This window comes from Phymastichus coffea, unplaced genomic scaffold (genome assembly GCF_024137745.1).
Source record: "Phymastichus coffea isolate CEN01 unplaced genomic scaffold, Cenicafe_Pcof_1.1 PCOF00008, whole genome shotgun sequence".
In the NCBI taxonomy this organism is placed as follows: Eukaryota; Metazoa; Arthropoda; class Insecta; order Hymenoptera; family Eulophidae; genus Phymastichus; species Phymastichus coffea.
In genome coordinates this window covers 3,234,957-3,250,055 of record NW_026706819.1, presented here as the reverse complement: position 1 = coordinate 3,250,055, position 15,099 = coordinate 3,234,957, and the positions used below count along the sequence as shown (strand labels likewise).

General features: G+C 34.5%; 2 protein-coding genes across 4 annotated transcripts in view; one reads left to right on the top strand and one right to left on the bottom strand.

Moving 5' to 3' along the window:
• Positions 1–15,099, bottom strand: part of LOC131669918 (uncharacterized) — a 1,245,201-nt gene that overhangs the window by 628,867 nt on the left and 601,235 nt on the right. The gene's annotated exons all lie outside the window — the stretch shown is intronic.
• On the top strand, positions 843–2,867 carry LOC131670101 (uncharacterized). The gene has a single exon (XM_058945470.1). The coding sequence runs from the start codon at positions 843–845 to the stop codon at positions 2,865–2,867; it is 2,025 nt and encodes a 674-aa protein (XP_058801453.1).

Genomic DNA, 15,099 nt, shown 5'->3' with positions numbered 1-15,099 from the left:
GAGTTTATGTGTGTGTGGGTTAGTTCATGTGTAATTATCTACGTGTGTTAGTGTTTGTGTGTGTTATTCATTATGCGTGTTAGTGTGTCAGAAAATGCACAATGAAATATTGAAACTCGACTTGTTATTGAGAGACTAGCCCAGGAGTAATCGAGTTTGAATATTTCATTTCACTTTTTATATATTTCATTTCACTTTTTCACCACTAGATAGGAGCCTCACTCTCTCTAGAACTTTTTGTTTGCCATAATCCTTAAGTAGAACCGTTTCGTTATTTTTTTCAATATGTGTCTACGAAAGCGACTACTTGTTTCGTACTGACGATGGCCGGTCAGTAGTCGTAAGCCGATACACAATTCTATATTTTTAAAAAAACATTCCTTTTTTCTAAAAATACCAACTCTTGCCATTGTAATCTCAATATGCATGGTTATGAGGCTGCCACCACTGCAGTCCACCATTGCAGGATATTGCGGAGAAGAGTTCGTGGCTTGTAGAGAGATCGTTGTAATATTTCTTTTCTCAATTCTTAAAAATAATCTTAGTTTAGAATAAATCCAGGACAGTCTTCTTCAGACTTCCTTATTCATTGTTATTTGAACAACGTTTATTAATTATACACCCAGAAATAAATGCTTACGCTGTTGATTTACATGTCTTACAATGTATACTGAGATACAGTAGAATACAAAAAATACAAGTCTTCATCGTAGAGAATAATTAACTGTACAGTACTGATTTGATTTCTATGCAAAAGAATATAATTATTTCTGGTTGTTAAAATGGCTAATAGATTTCGGATTCCTTGCTATATTTGCCCTAACGCTTTACATGCTAGAGTAATGGTACGTTTGGCTAACGCTGAAGATGACCTTCTACGAGAAATCGCTTTTACAAGACGCTTTGAGAATAGAAGACCAGAAGCTCCTATTGATCTTGAAACTCGGATCTGTAACAATTGTAATATAACAATACGCCGTGAAATTCAAATGTTACAGGCTGATCCCAATTGCACTCGACTCAATGTTCTTTCTCATCGTACTAATAATGAATGTTTGGTGTGCCATAGACGTATTAACATTCACAGATTAAGTTTGCAATCCAGAGTTCATATTTTTGTAGAGCGAAACATTTATGTGCCAGCAAGATACTGTTGCTGTAATGAGCATTTGGATGAAAAGGGTTTATTACCACTCAATATTATTGAAGATTTCAGGTTCATTAATAGACCATACATTTTGAATGGTCCAGAATTACAATCATTTGTTCAAGCGATGCGTGAAGAAATTGTGCATAGCCCTGTACGCAGATATGAAGATGAACGCACTTTAACAGATGAACAATTTGCAGCTATTTCTCCTATTTCAAAAGATAACTTTAATGATCTTTTCACATACTCTGATCCTGTCATCGTTCCAGGTGGCCATCGTTATGTGTCTAAAAAAGACCTTCTATGTTTCCTGTGTAAGTTAAAACAGGGTCTTTCGGATGAATTTTTATGGGTAATGTTCCATTATTCTTCAAGGCAAGCTACGAGTTTAGCAATCAGTACAGTTCGACAATCGTTGATGACGAGATTTGTAGATGAGAACATAGGGTTTGGATCAATAACAAGGGAGGAATACATAGAAAGACATATAACACCATTTGCAAATCGTTTGTATAATGCCACACCTGAAGAACCGACGGCAATTGTGTACAATGATTGTACTTATCTAAATATTGAGAAGAGTTCTTGTTTTAAAGCCTTGCGTCAATCGTTTTGTGTTCATAAGAACAGACATTTATTAAAACCTGCCATGTTTGTAGCTCCAGATGGATATATACTTGATATTCAAGGACCTTATTTTTCGAATGCGGCTAACAATGATGCCAGAATCCTTTCAAAAGAGTTCCAAATGGATGTTGACGGAATGCAAAGATGGTTTAGAGCACAAGACATTTTCATACTGGATCGCGGATACCGAGACGCCATTCCTATTTTAACGGATATTGGCTTAGTTACATTGATGCCACCTTTACTTGATCGTAATCAAGCTCAGTTCTCAACAGAAGATGCCAACCAAGCTCGAATCATCACAAAAACTAGATGGATCGTGGAAGCCAGAAATGGCCATCTGAAAAGTTTATTTAAATTCTTTGCAAACGTTATTCCTACGTCTCATATTCCCAACTTGACTGATTTTCTGCGTATAGCCGGTGCTATAATAAATAAATATCATAGAATAATTATGATGCCTGATGCAAACGTAGAATTAGCTGAACAGATGTTAAATAAAGTTAACGAGCTCAATCTAGTGCAAGCTCGAGTAGAAGTTGAAGGTCTTCAACGAAGACGAGGTCGATGGGATAACCTAACTGCAATGCATGTGCCACTGTTTCCGAATTTGACTTTGGAATATTTACGAGGATTAACTTATGGAACTTATCAAGTTGGGCTGGCACCTTCATACGTTCAGGATTCTTCTTTAAGGGCTGAGTTGGAAAATGAAGAAGAAATCGGAGAAGACGAACAAACCTTTGAAATCGATCGGAATACCAATGAACCAGGTTTTATGAGAATAAGAATTTCCTCTAGATTCAGAAATGCTACGAAACATCAAGTATGGATAGCATTTAATGAGGAGTATAATCAAGAGCAAGATGTTGCAAATGAAGGAGAACCTATTTTTGGTTACTACTGTACATGCAAGGCTGGAGCAAGAACTCTTGGAACTTGCGCCCATGTAGCAACTATTCTTTGGTATTTGGGATACGCTCGACATGAAAATCAGGTGCACTATCCATCGCTCAGATTTTTGCGAAGCGTACAAGATGCACAGATGGATATTGATCAATTAATTGAAATAATAGATCCTCTCGGTTAATAGAGATTAGTAATGTGAAAGAAGAGAGAGGAAATAGGCTTTATGCTTATTGTTTCTATTTTTTTATTTTTTTTGTTTTATACACACACGTATATATACACAAACCCACACACATACACACACTGACTTACACATTTACATACATACACTCACACACACATACACACGCTGACTTACATTTAAATACATACATTCACACACAATCACACACACACACACACACGTACACACACACGCACACACACACACACACACAGGGATCAGACGCCCATCACGTCCACGCCGTTGATCCTGGATTCGGCTGAGAATGGGTCACCGTACACTATTACTTTCGCGTAAAACAAAGAGATATACGGATCAGAGAAAGAGGTTGTGAGTATTTATATGTGCATCGACTTTCAAATGTCCACAAAATATAAATCAATGTATATGCATTCAATAAAAGCATATCATTGTCGTCTTAAAATGGCTAAGACGTATACTATGTATTTTTGGAGCTAACACCCTTGATTTGTCCCTAAAAAACGAGTTTCCGGATATGGTACCCATGGAGACATTTGATCAGTATGTTACGAACTATCGATTTGTCAGTGTAAGATTTAAATTAACCGAAAGTATTTTTCCATTGGTTTTGTGCAGGGTTTTTTATTGTTAATAATTTGTTGTTTTTTTCTTAATAAAGCCTAAAGAGGTCAGCAAATGTGCTGACGAAACGTTGCTGAATATAATTAAAATTAATTGAATTTCCATATTTCACTATTTCCCTTCTTTCCTTTATTACAAAATTTATTATTTAAGATAATCAGCCATGTTTATGCTTCAACGATGTCTAGAGACTGTATACTGCATTACTATTGTGATATATTTATAACAAAATAATCAAAATCTTTTCGATATCTTCCACAGTTTATAGCTCTATCTTTGTCGATCACTCAAAATCCCATATTTATCATCCAACCAGCATTTTGCACAAAGTTCTTTAAATTGAATGTAAGTCATATCAGAATTCACATGATCGTCACATATATGTTTCATATTTGCTTCGTCTTATCAAAAAATTGCCAATAAATTGACGTTATCTCTCACGAGATGTTTAGGAATACGTGCGTATGTTTGCGAGAAATAGAAACATTCGACACTTCTATGTCTGCCTATACAAAAGAAAGCACGCACGTTGTCCTATTTCTCACAAGCGATGTCGTCGAATATCATAATTGAATTAGGCAGTGCATGCTCGGGATCGATCACGGAGTCATGCTCCTTGAACGGAAAATACTTTACTTCATCTATCGGCTTTAACATTTCTTCCAATAATTTATACTTTGGCTGATTGAGAGATTTCGAGTACACGTAAACATTTTCGAATATAACACCATTGGGATGAGCGATAAGAGCCAAAAGACTGTTTGTCTTACCACAGTTGAACGGACCACAAAAAATAACTCTGATGCTATTTGGAAGTAAATCTCTGTGACGCTTTGGTTGCTTATCCTCCTGCACGATGACGTCAAAATTGTATACGGGGGAAGTTTCACAGTTTATTCTTTATAATTCATGCTCACGAGACAAAGTTCGAACGATAGCTGGCCACATGGCCTATATATATATACGTGTTTTTATAGTTTCAAACGTTAGTCGTGTGTTGGACGTGATCGAGTGATAATTATATGCATACGTCAAAGAGCAAAGAAAGGACGAGGATTGGTTAATGATATCATCAATAAATTTCCATTTGAACTCCATATTCCAGGCTATCAATATTGCAGACTAGGAACTAAGTTACAGACACGTTTAGCTCGCGGCGATCCAGGAATCAATCCTCTCGACGCAGCTTGAAAGCAACACAAAATTTTAGCTGAAAAAACGTTCAAATAGAGTCTTCGCTAAGGATTCTAGTTTTGGTGAGAAAGCAGCTGCTTACGCTGTATCTAACGCCATGAAATAAAAATCAAAGTTTCGTATGGGTTTCAGGAGGACAAAAAGGACCAAACCGAAAGACGCAAGAAAACTATAAAGTTAGTTAATTTGAAAAACGTGATCAAAGCGGCCACATTAAAATGGTTCAAGGGTAAATGTGCGTGCAAATTCTTAACATCAATGCAATCTTAACATTGATTTCAGTAAAAGCCAGTACGCAATGTTGTATGATATGTATGCCAATTTTCAAAACGTATACTATGGTAAAGATGCCGAACCGATGATCAAAAAACTCAAATATAAAAATTACATGCCACTCGTAGTGATTGATTGTTCGAAAAAAACGAATCGTTAAAGACTGCTCCAGTAGATGTGCACTTGGAGTTCGAAACCAGAGAAAATATTCCCGAAGGAACTACAGTGTATTATTTTATTCTACACGATCGCATCGTTCAGTATAATCCGACAAATGGAGATATGAAGAAACTTATTTAGGAGGGAGGAGGAGTATTAAAGATATGACTCTTTCCTTAAGCAGCTGAGAAGTAACTTTCTATCGCAACGGATTACGTAGTGGATATGCAACGCTTCATGATGTATGACAAAACTTATGCCGTGAAAGAGTTAGCGATACTTCCACTTAACTACAACGAAGAATCACTCTTACGCTTGTTGAAACCTCCCTTCCCATGGCGATGACTAACGGAGAAATATAAGCGAGAAAATCTCTGGTTAGAACTCTACTATTATGGATTTACATGGAACTGTGGCGATTTTAAATACGAAAAGCATAAAATCATCATCACAGATACACTCAAAGATGCCACAAAAGTTTTCGTTTTCGGAGATTTGAAAAAAAGAGTGGTTAGAACGATATGGCCTCAAAGTTTTCGATTTTAATGATTGGGGCTATTCACCTTTCGAAAAATTAACATCAGTTACCACGTGTCCTAATCATAACGGTAAATACGTAACGATGTGTGCACATCAAAACGTTAAATTAATGAAAAAGTTTTACATCGATGATTGTTGTATGGATTGGGAAAAGAACGATCAAGTCGTTGAAGGATTTCTATAGTGATTTTGTTTTTTTAAGTGGATAATTTATAAAATGACATATATTTTTAAAGAACATGTAGAATAAGAAAAATTTTTTATTAATAAAAAATTTTTTTCAATTGATACAAAAAAAATATTCTTTTATTTCTTATTAAACCACCCAAAAAAAAAAAGTGAAATTCTTCGCTAATTCTGACGATGACAACAGCAGCAGCAGTTTATCTTTTTATAATAAATTTTGAATTTTTATCAACAAAAAAATATTTATACAACTAAAATTTAGATGAAAAAAAATGTTTATTTATTGTAGTTGAGGTGATGTATAATTATGACATGTGTACATACGAGGTGTGATCAAAAAGTAAGGTGAATTTTTATTTTTCTCAAAAAATATTTATTTATTCATCAATTTTTATTTTATCTCCTTCAAAGTAATCCCCCTCGGATATAATGCACTTGTGCCAACGCTTTTTCCGATCCTCAAAGCATTTCAAAAAATCATTTTTTGTGATCTTGTTTAGTTCATCCTTCGATGCCGTCTTTATCTCCTCAATCAAGGCAAAACGCCGTCCTTTCATGGGCCTCTTCAGTTTTGGGAACAAGAAGAAGTCACAGGGGGCCAGATCTGGGGAATACGGTGCCTGTGGCATCGTTACTGTGTTGGTTTTAGCCAAAAATTCGCGCACAAGCAACGATGTGTGAGCAGGAGCGCTATCATGGTGCAAAAGCCAATTTTTATTTTTCCACAAATTCGTACGTTTCTGGCGGATTGCTTCTCGCAAATTGCGCATAACTTGCAGGTAATATTCCTTATTTACTGTTCTACCCTGTGGCAAGAACTCATGATGCACCACGCCCCTGCAGTCAAAGAAAACTGTAAGCAAAACCTTTACATTTGATCGAACTTGGCGTGCTTTTTTTGGTCTTGGTGATCCAGAATGCCTCCACTAGGACGATTGAGTCTTAGTCTCGACGTCATAACCGTATACCCATGTTTCGTCACCTATTATAACCCTGTTGAGTAAATCTGAATCATCGTTGACGTAATTCAGTAGCTCTTGGGCGATGCTCATGCGACGGTTCTTTTGGTCAAAATTTAGCAGTTTCGGAACAAACTTCGCTGACACACGTCTCATGCCCAAAACGTTAGAAAAAATTTCATGGTACGAGCCAAGCGATATACCAATATCCTTAGCAACTTCTCTGATAGTGATTCGACGATTTTCCAGAACAATTTTCTTCACTGCTTGAACGTTTTCATCAGTCGTTGACGTGCTTGGGTGTCCAGAGAGAGGCTCGTCATTGGCATCTTCCTGGCCATCTTAGAAGAGTTTGTACCACTTGTAAACATTTTTTCTACTCAAAACAGTTTCACCGTATGCCACCGTCAACATTTCAAGTGTTTCGGAGCACTTTATTTTATTTTTTACACAAAATTTGATGCAAATCCTTTGATCCATATTTTTCGATAGCAAGAAATCGCTGAGCACGCAAAACACTTATAACCTTTACGTATCTCACAACCAAACAAAAAATGAAACTTGGTACAGATGTTCGGGTAGAGTGTACCAACATAACAAAACAAAAAAATCGATAATCGAAAGTACGTTGCCCGTGAAATTTGAAAAGTCACCTTACTTTTTGAACACACCTCGTATAACTATTAGCGGCACTTTATCAATGAAATCTTTTTTATTGAGTAACGACTCGTTTTCTTTACCATCGTAAGCGTTTTGAAAATTAGTATATATATCGTAGAGAACAGCATACTAATTTTGATTGATATTCAAATTGAGATTTCCATACGGATAGAATTGTGAATTAAGGAATAGCTTCACATTACTAATATTACAATGATCAAAATTACTAGAAATAACACTCGCTGGATTTTTATGTTTAGTTTGAAAAGCTAAAATAACAAAGCGAGGATTTTCCAATTGATTGGAAGTCTTAACACTCCAAACATGCTTTGATGTACGTGGTAATTTTGGATACTCATACATTTCCCAAGTACGATAATTTATTGTAATTGCACGATCTCGTCAAATCTGATTGAGTAATTTGATATTTTCTTTGTCTGCAACTATTAAATATGGCATCAACCATTCAACCTTAGTTAAGTTAATTTTCTTATTTTTCTGAAGTAGCAGGATTCCCTATTGGAGAACTTAAAATAGCATTCGAATTATCTCTTGATCTTGTGAGAATAAGTTCATGCTTGACATTGATTACAATTTTCCGATAATCTTCAGCAAAGACCATCAACATACTAAGAGGGATAGTAACATCAAAATAACCTAGAGCATTACATATTAAAACTTCATTATTATCACCATTTCATCCAGCATTTTCAGTGATAGAGCTTTGAAATGGATTGAGTGAAAGCCAATTTTTCATGAGGCTCGTTAAACCTACATTTTTCACTGTATCAATTTCAATAGCATTTATTTTATATCGTATTTCCTCAAACAAATGACAGAGGGCGTTGTTGACTAATAAAGTGTTCTCCACTGGCGTAGTACCGTCTGGCTTGGTCAACCTACCAGAAATATGAATCATACTGCGTGATGGAAGCAGAGATAAATCTTGATGTTGAATTGCTATATGAATTTCATCGCTATTATTGAAATATGATAATGAATAAGGCTGATGCGTATGAACTTCATAATGAGCTATAGATTCATCGAAAGCGACAGCTGAATGAATGTCTAGAATTTCCTCCATATTGTTGTTGTTGTTTTATACAACACACTAATTTGCACAATATTTTCTTCCACGATTTTCGACGACTTTTAGTCTCAAGCTTTTCAGGAATTGAATGTTCTGAGGTGTGAGCGGTCTGATAGCTCGCTGTTGACTGGCTGTTGTTTGACATTTTTGTCTTTTAGTATAGCCTCGTCCGCACTTTATTTTGTAAATGATACCCATCACTAAGATATGGCCTTTATATGTACTCGCACTGTGATGACTTCCCCTTGAAAGTTAACTAGGTTTTCGTCTTGATTAACTATACGAATTTGAAAATGATCGGAGACTCGAAGGTAAATGAAGTGAGAGGGAACTTCTATAATCTTATATCTAGGTGGGACTGCTAACAAAAATTCATATATAGTATTTACTTTGCGATCGTTTATGTAAGAGCCTGTAGTAATATTACACTCTACACGTAAAGCGTTGACTTTGAGTATAGTGACGGGTAAGTAAGAACTATGTGTTTCGTTTTCAAAGAGGGTGCGTTTAGTGAAGCCTAAAATTGATCCAATAGAATCTTCTGGTTCAAAATGTATTTTTTGACTGCACTGAATGACAATACGTAAATTATTATTATTTGGTTTCAGGCTAAACGATATACCTTTAGATGCTAATGCTTCCTTGAGAAAGCTTTCAATATCTTCTATTTCATAGCTACCAGTCGGTAAAGTGATATCTTCTTGACCTTTAATGTAAAATTTATTATAACCAACATCAATGTTTGGTATTGAATTAAATTTTAATAGCTCACGTAGACCAAGAACGAATTTTTTGTTTGATATTAGTTCGATCGATGGAAAATAATATGACTCGAGTACGGATGATGTCCCCGAGAGACTCAATGTCAGTGTATTCTCCATGACAGATTCATATCAAATGATAGTCATTCGTCGAATGAGTCGAATAATAAATAGTCGAATAATCGTTTCCTTTCATCCTCCAGAATCTTTCCGTATACCACATTAATCATGAGTTTATAGAATAACTTTTCAAATTCATTTTTAGCTTGTTTTCTTTTTTTCGTATTCAAATCTATATAAGTTTTAAGCCACGGCTTTTGATTAAACTGAAGTGCTCTGTGTATTTGTTTAATTTAGAGTCAGTATTTAATAGCCTGCTTTAGCGCTCTATAATGAATGACATACCGTATTTATTATACAGTGTTGTTAAAAGTTTTTTTTGTCTTGATCCTATCGAGTCCTATCGATTGATCGACAATAATATAAAATTATGAGGACCCACGATTAATTCACAAAATCAATAATCCAATTATAATTATTTCATAGACCATGTAAATAATATAGCATCACATACGCTTTAATACATGCGAAAAGCTCGACCAAAAGCCAGATTGTTAAATAATAAATTCGTCAACGTGATTATTCGCACCAAGATTATGGTAATTACAAGACTGCAATCATGTAATTACGTTATTTGTAGAGTGATGTTCTTGGGGTTGGGTTCTGAGTGTCAGGTTAATTTTTCGACTAGCCTGGAGTTGCGTAAAATTTCCTGACAAAATTTCTCCCCGAAATACTGGAAAATGTCTATTTTCATTTTACGGCCGTTAATATGAGTCTATTAAAATAATGTTAAATGAATAAAATAATATTCATTTTAAGCTCCGAATCAAATCATAGTATTTAAAACTGAACAAATATTGTAATTAATATTATAAAAAAAACTAAATTGTATTTTAGCAGCCATAGTAGTTTCATGATAAATCAGACGAGTTCACAAATTAATCATAAGATTTCTGTATTTTTGCGTCATATAAATTTATTATTGATTCCCTATCTTAAGTAACAATGTTGAATTGCAATTAAGTACTGCGACAAATCCCTATTTGCTGAAATTAATTAATAATAATTGATAATAAGAGGACTTTTTGGAGGACTTTTTCGACGATTTTTTTGAGGACTTCATCGAGGGTTTTTTATTTTTTCCCATGATGAAAACACATCAGGAAAAAGGTGTTTATGTAAATCTAGATTGTGGTCTAAGCCTGCGTATACCCGGTCTTACAATCGATGTTCTATTATACTTTGTCCCAATAGCATGTGTTGATATGATCCTCCGATCATCGCGTATGTGTCTTGAAGCGCTATCACGCCGATAAGAGTGTGGGCCATAGAAATTTAATCTTTATTTCATTTCCCACCGAAATTTCTCTTTGAAGGAAGCTTTAAAATTTACCAGTGTACGGAATAAAGTTAAATAGTCCAATTTGCATCATTTCATCTTTCATATTAGATTATAAATACTTATGGCTCTCTCTATTCTTTTATAAAGAAAATAAATTACACGATTTAAAGGACATATTAAGGCTGGAGGTCGCAGCTTGCGAAGCAGGGGATGGAAAAGTATATACTAAACATTCATGACGCATAAGGACAAAGACTCACAGAAATACAATGACAAACACGTTGATACGCACGTACGCGTAAATAAAGACATACGGCCGATTCCATTTCAACTCAGGCAGGTATGTAGCACTCATGTCACCAAATGCTACGAAACTCAAAGGACTTTTTTTAGATATAGAATGAGCCGGAAAACTGTTATTTTTACATCCATATTGTTAAAATTGCATATTTTATGCACTTGAGAAGTAAGCTATGCATTTTTCGATTTCTAGAAAAATTGTATTTTTATTTTATAAATCTTTTATATCTCGCTCAATTTTTAAACTTTTTTCACCGCTCCGGTTCCATTTGGCAGCTTTTTACCCCCAATTCAAACCCTTTTTCCAAAAATAAAAAATATGCATAAACAAAAAAGTTTATGCACTTTTTTAAAAAAACAAAAAATGCATTTATCTCGAAAACCCCATTTTTTTCTGGGCTGAAAAAAATCCACATGATTCTTCGTCCCTCGAGATAACTAATCCCATTATCAGGTATGTGCATACATTTTTTTATAAACATAAAAAAATAAAAATGAAAAAAAAATTTTTTTTTCAAAAAATACTTAAAATTAGTGTATAAAATGAAATCGTACCACTTTAATTTTCTCGGAGATAGAATTTCTTATGTATAAATTATAGTAATGATACTAGTATATTAGATGGCGCGCTTTTCACCGCAATCTAACCTTTTGTTTTAATCAATTATGAGTGATCACACACATTTCTTTTGTTCTCTCTACGTGCAGTATTTTAAATTGTGATAGTGATTAATCATTTGTGCTGATCCGCGCAGTCAAACATTTTCCAGTCGACATTTCTACTCTATCATCCACAAAAATGAATATCTTTTCTAAAGATCGCATAAAATGCCCAGATATTCTGAATAGACGTACGAAAAGCGTATATAGTAGTAGTAGAACTAAGTTTCGACCATTAAAAGAATTGGCAGCATCAATGAAATTGTTATATCATGAAAAAATATTTTTGGAAACTGATAATGTGTGTGGTAACTGTTATGCATTCATCTCAAAAATGTTGGCTAAATTTGATGCAGATGAGGAAAATAGCGATGTTAAAAATGTCGAAAGTGACTCTTCTAGCTCCGATATTAATGAAACAGTATTGAATGATGTAAATTTTGAACCAACTACTCCAGAGGACGTAGATAAAATGAACGAAGATATTTCATTCAATTTTCCACAAATGATGTTACCTTTAAAATTAAAAAGAAACATCAATCAATCCTGTTTAACGTCTTATGTAAACAGGAAAACAAGTGAAATAGTTTCTGCATATTCGGAAGCCACCAGTACAAAGTTACGCAAATTATATGATATTGTAGAAACAAAAAACGAGTCTATTTTAAACACCCAACATAACAAAGATTGGATTATGAATTATAAAATAGCTCTGGAAAATTGTTCATCCTATTTGGAAAAAATTCGCCTATTGACACTACTACCGTCTTGTTATTCAAAAAGTGACATACTGCTTCTTTTTCCTGGAGTTACGAAACATATGATTGAAAAGGCAAAAAAACTTGTAACCGAAAAAGGAATTTATACAAAACCAGATGTTTATGTAGGACACTCTGTAGATGAAAATCACGTAAAAATAGCAACTGAATATTTTTTGAATGATGACTTGAATTGCTCAATCCAGAGTCCCAATAAAAACGACGTAATATCCGTGAAGATTAATGGTGATAAAGAGAAGAAAGTCAAGCGTTTTATGACTCGAAGCATAAAGGAAACTTACTCATTGTGTAAAAAAGAAAATCCAGATTTAAAGTTAGGAAAATCGAAATTCTACACGCTGAAACCAAAGCATGTCATGACAAATCCTATGAAGGACTTTTGCCTTTGCATCTATTGCGCCAATTTTGAATTTATTTGAGAGCATTGATTGCGTTTCGAGAAAAGAGTTGTACAGACTTGGACAATGTTCGTAATGAAGTTATATCAGCTTTGTTGTGTTCCGTTCCGAACGAAGCATGTCGTTTTCAAGAATGTAAGTCGTGTCCACGGGATAAAGGTATTACTTCAGCATCCTTGAATTTGCAAGATACTGATGCTTCAGAAGAAATTTATTTTGCTCAGTGGGTGAAAGGAGAACTGATAAAAAAAGTGGTTACGGTATCTACTTTTATCAAAGAGTTAGCTAAATGTGCTTTATCTACAAGTGTTCACATACACGTTCGCGACATTCAAAGAAATGTTGTCAAAGTAATGAAACAAAAAATCTTAACATCTTCTCGAAATTTACTCATGCACGTTGACTTTGCTGAAAATTGGACAGTTATACTCAATCATGCAGTTCAAGGTAATCATTGGATAAATAAACAAGTTTCTATTTTTACCGTTGTGTGCTACTTTGGTGATGGAGTGAGAAGTTTTGCTGTCGTGTCCGAAGACAGTAAGCATGATTCAGCGCACGCTTTATTAGCTATGAATAAAGTCGTTGAATATTTGGAAAACTCTATTGGTACTTTTGAGAGTATAACCGTTTTATCTGATGGAGCTGCTGCCCATTTCAAAAATCGTTTCCAGCTTCATGAACTGAAAAAGTCTTTGCGTAATAAAAATTGGATATTCTTGGACACAGGGCATGGGAAAGGTGCGGTTGACGGTATAGGTGGATTAGTAAAACACTATGCAACTATCCACAATTTGAAAAGTGATTCAACCAATGTCATTCAAAATGCAAATGGATTTGTTACGACTGTGCAAAATTACACAACAGCTATAAAGTTGATATTGTTAAACAGTAAGCGGTTAGAAGATTTTAGGCAGAAAAAATTGGCGGAATGGAAAAAAGCTAAGAAAGAGGCAGGGATTCAAAAGTGCCACATGTGAAGATGCATTGTCAGCGAGAATGGAAGGGAAAGTTACATCGCTCGTACTGGCAATCATCCCTTTAAAAAACTCAAACATTCTAAAAGCTCGAAAGGACCAAAGGTGCTTGCAGGTAAACTTAGCAACAAAAAACGTGGTAGACAGTCGAAAAAATCATGTAAGAACAAAAAAAAGTAATAAAAAATATTAATACATAATACAACTTCGACTCCGAGTTTTTTTTTCATTTTTATTTTTTTTATGTTTTTAAAAAAATGTATACACATACCTGATAATGGGATTAGTTATCTCGAGGGACGAAGAATCGTGTGGATTTTTTTCAGCCCAGAAAAAAATAGGGTTTTCGAGATAAATGCATTTTTTGTTTTTTTAAAAAAGTGCATAAACTTTTTTGTTTATGCATATTTTTTATTTTTGGAAAAAGGGATTGAATTGGGGGTAAAAAGTTACCAAATGGAACCGGAGCGGTGAAAAAAGTTTAAAAATTGAGCGAGATATAAAAGATTTACAAAATAAAAATACAATTTTTCTAGAAATCGAAAAATGCATAGCTTACTTCTCAAGTGCATAAAATATGCGATTTTAACAATATGGAGGTAAAAATAAAAGTTTTCCGGCTCATTCTATATCTCAAAAAAATCCTTTGAGTTTCATAGCATTTGGTGACATACCTGCCTGAGTTGAAATGGAATCGGCCGTATGTCTTTATTTACGCGTACGTACGTATCAACGTGTTTGTCATTGTATTTCTGTGAGTCTTTGTCCTTATGCGTCATGAATGTTTAGTATATACTTTTCCATCCCCTGCTTCGCAAGCTGCGACCTCCAGCCTTAATATGTCCTTTAAATCGTGTAATTTATTTTCTTTATAAAAGAATAGAGAGAGCCATAAGTATTTATTATCTAATATGAAAGATGAAATGATGCAAATTGGACTATTTAACTTTATTCCGTACACTGGTAAATTTTAAAGCTTCCTTCAAAGAGAAATTTCGGTGGGAAATGAAATAAAGATTAAATTTCTATGGCCCACACTCTTATCGGCGTGATAGCGCTTCAAGACACATACGCGATGATCGGAGGATCATATCAACACATGCTATTGGGACAAAGCATAATAGAACATCGATTGTAAGGCCGGGTATACACAGGCTTAGACCACAATCTAGATTTACATAAACACCTTTTTCCTGATGTGTTTTCATCATGGGAAAAAATAAAAAACCCTCGATGAAGTCCTCAA